Here is a 7527-nt window from a genome sequence, read left to right on the forward strand (position 1 = left end):
AATCATTATTTTTTTTATATTACTATTTAGGCTTAATTTATTTTTTAGTTTACGTTTTAGTTCAGTTTTATTTTTATTGTTATTTCAGTTTGTTGCCATGCAAGGCAATATTTCTCATTTTTGTTTAGTATAAGTTTTTCATTTAAATTATTAAATTATCATTTAAAAATTATAATTCATTATATTAAAAAATTAATATATTTTAATTTCCACTTTATTTGAAGGAATAAAATAGCTTTTGGCAGTTTTACTTTCACTAAATGACCCTGTTGGGTTGCCATGTTTTATACAAGTATTTAATGATCCTCTTAATGCAAATGATATTTTATCCATTTTAGAATAGAACATTACAGAAAACATTTAATGTTAGTGCCACCATAAAATGTGCAATTTCAGTGCCATCATTATCAAGCATAAAGCTGTTATTCAGCCTTCACATTCACAGTTCCAGACCTTTTGGATCTCTAGTTCCAGTAACGTACGTATGTTTGAATTCAGTGCACCATCTTTTGATTTGTTGGCCGGGTGTTACGTGTTAACAGGTCTTTTTTAGGTAAATATTGGGAAAGTTCAAGGTTGTGGACCTTGTTATGGTGTGTAATGGCATTTTTTGTGCCACAGTCCTTGACAGCTCATGTTTAACATGCTGATATGAAGCCTCTCGTCGGTTTGTATACTGTTTGATGGTCTTATCTCTACATCTAGCTTTTATGATTTGATGTGTGGTTCTAAAACGGTAAGCACTTTTTATTTGAGATTAACTACCAGATGTCAAACAAAAAGAGGCTTTGGGTGATAGCTACTCTCCATGCTTCTCTGAAATGCAATGTTTCATGTAACTACTCAAAACGTTTCTGAGAACATTCTAGATTCTAGAATTTCAGACATTTTAGTTTGCTTTGGCTTGGGTTTATCAAACCACACAGAGAAAGATTAAGTGATGGACACCTCACTATGATATTAAACATCTTTCACATTTCATAAATAAAAGATGGACGTCCTGTTAAAAACGCCCATACTGTAGTGTCGTGTGAAAATAGCTGAAGTGTTTGATAATAGTTTTTTAATGGAGCCATGAACGTGTCCTTCTCACAAGGCCATCCATACCTCCCCCACCCTCCACTGCTCCACAAACAGCCGCCGGCCTATGGCAAAGGTTTTGTTTATTTCAGAGTGCTGTCTGTTGACTCAGAAGGGCCCTCTGTGGATGGAGCAACAGCCGGTAAATGATTAAGAGCTTGTTTTTAGATACATTTTCAATTATAGCGAGACGCTGGTCTTCATCACGTTTTGGTCAAATTACATCTCATGAGTGGGGTGTGACTCATCTAAATGTTATGGCATAGAGAACACATTATATCATCTCTGCATTTGTACACTAGAAAAAAAATGGTGTACACTTAGAAATTGCAAGTAAGATTTCACAAATAATTACAAAGAAACAGCAAGCAACATTGAATTTAACATGAAAATTTGAAGCAGAAAATATTTAGAAATAGTATTTACTTGTAAAACATACTCCAAACATCTTTATTTACAACTTTGAAAAACATTTTCATAGTGTAATTGTATTAATTGCTTCAACAAAATAAAACTAGGCTACTGATTGATTGATTGATTGATTGACTGACTGACTGACTGATGGGTGTGTTTTAGAGAAAGATATGGTAGGGGTTCTGTAAAAATATAAATAAAACGTGCAATGTTCAATTTCATTACATTTTTTAAATGTTACTATTAATTTGCTTTCAAGTAGGAAAAGAAATCATGAAGCAGAGTTGTTATTATTAGTACCATTTACTATCATAGTTTCTTAATATATTGAATTTACTTTAGTTTTTATTTTTATATATTTCAGTTTAAATTTAGTTTAATTGTTAGTAATTTTGTAATTTGCTTTTGATTTTGATTTATTTTTATTTTTCATATTAATTAATTTTTTTTTACTACTACTAATTAGGTTGTTACTTTAGTTTTAGTTTTTCACTTTTTTATTTCCAAATAGTAATTTTATAAAAAAAAAAAATAAAAAAAAATTCTGTTAGTCACCAAGGCAACATTTCTAATTTTCATTTTGTTTAGGTTTTGCATCTAAATATTTATATTTCATTTTATTTCATCGAAATAAAAGATATTTTTATCAAAAAATTATGTTTTTATTTATTTAGAGGACCCAACATAATACAAAAAGTGCAAAATACGTTAGGATTGCCAGTTCTATTTCCCCCCCCCAAAAATATAATTAGAATTAACAAGCATAATAAAGATTGTGCAACTTGTTTTGCAATTAAATTGGCTAAATATTAATATATAAATGACAATTATGAAGTATTACTAAATTACTACTAATGGACCATTGACACTCCTAATTGAGATTGTAGATAGAGTGTCAATGGTCCATTTGAGAGCTAGGTGGCGGTAATGCACTTATAAGTCTGCGATCTGCCGTAAAGCAAGAAGAAGAAGAAGACGCGTCACGCGCCGGCTGTCGAGGATGCGCTCAGGACAGTTCAGACATTGCAGTGCATCAGAGGTAAAAAACAATATAAATACTGTTCAGTTTCTTGCACAGACCGATCGTTTCGTGTCTTTAAACATCTATGTATCGTCACGAGCCGCAGGGTTTAATTTGGTTTTCTTGTGTATGTATTTTTTGACTCTCAAAGCCGTGATTCCCATTCATTTTCATTATAAGACTGACAGACTGCAACGGTTTGAGTTAAAAATCTTCGTTTGTGTTCTACTGAAGAAACAAAGTCACCTACATCTTGGATGCCCTGGGGGTAACCAGATAAACATCAAATTTTCATTTTTGGGTGAACTATCCCTTTAATTCTAGAAATTGCCAATGTCAGCCTGCCATATGTTGCAAAATGTGTCATCATCCCCGTTTATAACATCATGAGCCAAGTTGAAGTAATTGGTTATTGGGCAATTCATCAGACCCAGAAGTAGACTACTGTTCTCTTCAGCTCCACATTAAGCACACAAATATCCCACAATATGTAATATAACCAAAAGGCTATGCATAATTCTTGAACCAAACTATCGAAGACAAGTACCAGATATCAAAGTTTCCAGTGATGAGCTAAAACAGAGCAGGTGTATTTCTATCTAAACTCTTTAAATTACATGAGAGACTAGCATCATTGAGTAATGACTGTGTTTACATGAGTGTTAGGGTATGTGTGTGTGCATCTGTGGGGAATGCGTTGGGAAGAAGGGTGTGCGGTACTGGTTATCTCTCGCTATTAAGGAGGTAATGCTGCATTTGTAAGCCTGTCAGCCAAAGTTTGAAGCTGATGGGAGAGGGAGGAACTGCTAGTACTCATGAAGAGAAACAGATAGATAGTTTAATTAATAACCACTGTCCCATTTCCCCATGACCCCATCCACTCTGTCTAGTTGCTACATAGAATCAGCTTGATGCTTATTCCCAAATACTGATGGCTTCAAATATCAAGACACGACCCAGGAGCGTGCAGCGTCTGTTAGAGTAATAGGTAAGAAAATGATATTTCTGATACTTGTTACTAAAATAAATCATCTATTATAGCTTGCTATTACTTGATGATTGGGGTGATTGGGGCGAGTGTGGAGATTTATTGATTGGAAATGGCACTATGTCATGGAGACCCTCCGTGTGTACTAGCATGTAAGCTCATGGGAAATTATGGGCTGGATTTATTATAGTTTTATGAGGGAAACTGGATGTTGTGACTGATGTATCAATCAATATAACGGTTGAGGCCTGGTTTCATGGTAGTTTGCGACACCGTGGCCTCATTCACATATCCTAAATCACACCGCTGTGACTTTTCTTAAAAGAACCAGTGTTTCCTCTTGTATTATTTACGCTGGGAATGGCACTGTTGATAGAAAATGAGCATTGCTGCTGTCGCTAGAATTGCTTTGAACATAAGCACATATGCTAAAACTGATACCAAGATCAACTTTTGAAAATAAATCTTCCTTGAATGCATAAAAAACTGAAAATGAATAAATAATGATGTTTTTGTCATGAATAATTTGAAAATGATTCATATATAGCAACCTTTGTTCACACTAGCACTTATGTAGGAAGTATGAAGTTGTTCAGTAACAGAAAAAGAGACACAGACGCTGTGGACTAATTTATGAACTTTTAAGAACAAATCTTTTCTTAAATTTCTGAATTATGCAAAAATGATTCAAATATGTGGGTGATAAAACTATGAGTCAGAAACTATGAAACAAACGGAAGCGAATTTCTGTTTTTAGCAGAAGCAAAAAAGTGAAACTGTGGGACACCTTTAATTTTACAACTACGCATCAGCATGTTTTGTCCTATAGTCCGATGATATTTCTAAAAATAGACTGATCATATCTATAATGAGACTTTTCTTAAAAGAACCAGTGTTTCCTCTTGTATTATTTACACATAAGGTGGGGACATCATAAAACTGCACTGTTGAAAGAAAAAGAGCATTGCTGCTGTTTGCTGATATTTTACCTTCAACAGAATATTGCTAGAATACGGTTTCAAATGAAAGGTAGGCATGCTAATATCAATATTTTAAGAATTAATATTTTATAAGTGCATAATGTGAAAATGTATTAACCATACTGTTTTTGTTGAAAATTATTCATTTATACACACCATTAATGAGGCTTTGATAATTTATATAAAACGGGCATGAGTATTTTAATGAGGAAAAACAAGTTCACTGTGTTCAGTTTATGGTTTCTTAAAGTAATAGTGCTGTGAAGTAAAGTCATTAAAATCTTGTTTCATTGTGCTAAAAGTTAAAGTAATTAAAACCTCATTTAAAGTTCCAGTGTAGTTAAACTGTTGAAAAGTAATCTACAGTAATATTAGATTTAATTTTAGCCATATAGGTGAACACAAAATGATGTAGACGTGCTCCCTCCATACCTGTCAGGATAATAAAACGTTTTTGAAACTTAAACTAAGGAGTGTCAAAAACGTAAAGACCAGGGCCCTCATGTATAAAACTTTACGTAGATTTCATCCTAAATGTGTGCGTACGCACAAAAGCTAGATTTTGCGTACGTACAAAGTTTTCAGATTTATAAAGCCATGCGTATGCCAGAACCTGTGCAAAATTCCCTTTGTAATACCCAGTCAGCGGAAGATTGTGCGTACATAAATCTCCACCCCGTCTCCTCCCCGAAATAGCCATATATGGAGCTTACAACGCCTAATTTTAATATGCATAACGTCATCTGCATATCATTTCCATGCATATTTCCATCCACGTGACACCATGTTAAGGGTAGCCTACAACACGTTAGGAAAATATGAGATACGGACTATAAATGCGCTTTGAGACATCACTATTCTAATTTATGCAATTTGCCTAAAAGGTAAACATATATTTTAGATTGTTTATAGCCTATATTTTTATGGAAAGAGATAGGCTTTATTTTTTTGCAGTGTAAATAGTCTAGCTGTCTGACTCACCGCGTCAATAACAAAACATTTTGAAAATAAAACGAGCATATCTTACAGTTTCCTTCAAATTCTATCTTTTAAATATGGTGTTTGTCACAATATTGGGAAGAGCACAAAAGGGGTTACCATTAGGATACTGTCTGTGCGCGACACCTGTGAACAGAGGTTCTAGAGCAGTGGTTCCCAACCCTGGTCCTGGAGGCACCCCAACACTGCACGTTTTGCATGTCTCCTTAATCAAACACACCTGATTCAGGTCATCAGCTCATTAGTAGAGACTCCAAGATTTGAAATTGGTGTGTCAGAGAAAAGAGACATGCCTCTTGAGGTGCCTCCAGGACCAGGGTTGGGAACCATTGTTCTAGAGTACTGTCATCAGACATGTTCAAACCAGCCAATGTTGACTGTTTGATCAACGAGCGCATCCTTATGTCTGTCGTTACCGTCTATGTTCCAAAGCCATCAAACAGTGAAGTTCACAAAAATGATAATTATTATTCACGCAAAAGTATTTTCTCAGAACATTTGTTTTGCTAGAACACAATTTAAAGCGGAATTGTCATGCGCCAAGCAATCCTCGCTGTGATTAAAACATTAAATCGCATACCACAGAAAAATTGTTTGAAAGCAGCACATCCACTGCAAATATTTCTGTTTAAATTCATATAAAAATTTTGTAATTTCTGGATAATAATTTCATGAAATTTCAGTCCTTAACTTCATTATTCAGAGTGTCATATTTAATCTAAACGTGTATGTCAAATGTTAAACAGACTTTAAAATGTTTAAATTCATATGAAAATGTTGTAATTTCTGGATAATAATTTCATGAAATTTCAGTCCTTAACTTCATTATTCAGAGTGTCATATTTAATCTAAACGTGTATGTCAAATGTTAAACAGACTTTAAAATAATTTTGTTTGCTTCCTTATTTCGCTCCCTCCAGTAAAAGAGTGCGTACGCATGGTCTAGACTCTAGAGTGTCCGTACGGTGTGCACATATTTACGCCTAGTTTATTTTTTATAAATCCCGATATGTGCGTGGAAAATTGCGTACGCACATTTCCATGCCCATTTTGTGCGTACGCAACGTTTATAAATCAGGCCCCTGGCCTTAAAGAAAAATGAATCTGAGCTGAAATACTGTGGAATGATACCATAATATTTTGAATAATCCAAAATAAGAAGGTAGGTAGTTTAGCGTTAAGAAACATGGAAAAAGCAGATATTATAAAAACCAGTGCCAGACTGTACAGTCCAGAGTTGAAACTGGAGCAAAGGTCACTGCAATCAACTGTAGCATTTCCAGTTGAAAAAACAATCATTTGTTAGAATACTATGTTCTAGATTTCGGATATGACTTCAGGACCTTGTCCTCCTAATCTCAAGGAAATCTAAATGAAATCTGAATGATGTAGTATAAAACTTCGCAAGTTAACTTCAATCAGTGATTTTTTTTTTCTTTTAGAAGCAGTATCTAAATCAATTTAAGTGACGTGTTTTACTATATTGCGTCAATACCTTAATTTGCAATAAAAACTGCCTCCATTTGTAAGTAAAGCAACCACTTCCTCCATTTGTTACTGTCTTGAAGAAACAAGATTAACCCCATCATTCACTTCCATCCTGGACTGAGGGATCTTTGGACGCCAAGACTTAACACACAGGCTTCTGAATGAATGAGTGGGTGGGCCATGACGTCAGTGTGGTGGGACCTTTACAGATCCCACCCAGTGATGCGTTCCCCCTATCAGAGAGCTCACACTTTTTTGGTGAGTATATTGGAAATTCACATTCATTTCTTTCCTATGTTATGCTAATGTTATCTTTGCCATGGTGGGTGATGAAATACAGGTGCATCTCAATAAATTAGAATGTCGTGGAAAAGTTCATTTATTTCAGTAATTCAACTCAAATTGTGAAACTTGTGTATTAAATAAATTCAATGCACACAGACTGAAGTAGTTTAAGTCTTTGGTTCTTTTAATTGTGATGATTTTGGCTCACATTTAACAAAAACCCACCAATTCACTATCTCAACAAATTAGAATACTTCATAAGACCAATAAAA

General features: G+C 34.3%; 1 protein-coding gene across 3 annotated transcripts in view; it reads left to right on the forward strand.

The window, feature by feature from the left end:
• Positions 1-3297: 3297 nt before the first annotated feature.
• The window catches only part of LOC107686236 (bile acid receptor-like), a 19026-nt gene continuing 14796 nt past the window's right edge, over positions 3298-7527 (forward strand). The window contains exons 1-3 of one of the 3 annotated variants that reach the window (XM_016483150.1): positions 3298-3503; positions 4426-4532; positions 7051-7228. In XM_016483150.1, the coding sequence (XP_016338636.1) occupies positions 7132-7228 (97 nt within the window). In that variant the 5' untranslated portion in view covers positions 3298-3503; positions 4426-4532; positions 7051-7131. The remainder of the gene's footprint in view (positions 3504-4425; positions 4533-7050; positions 7229-7527) is intronic. The other 2 variants (XM_016483149.1, XM_016483153.1) reach the window with 2 other exon arrangements.

This window comes from Sinocyclocheilus anshuiensis, unplaced genomic scaffold (genome assembly GCF_001515605.1).
Source record: "Sinocyclocheilus anshuiensis isolate Anshui unplaced genomic scaffold, SAMN03320099.WGS_v1.1 scaffold481, whole genome shotgun sequence".
Classification (NCBI taxonomy): Eukaryota; Metazoa; Chordata; class Actinopteri; order Cypriniformes; family Cyprinidae; genus Sinocyclocheilus; species Sinocyclocheilus anshuiensis.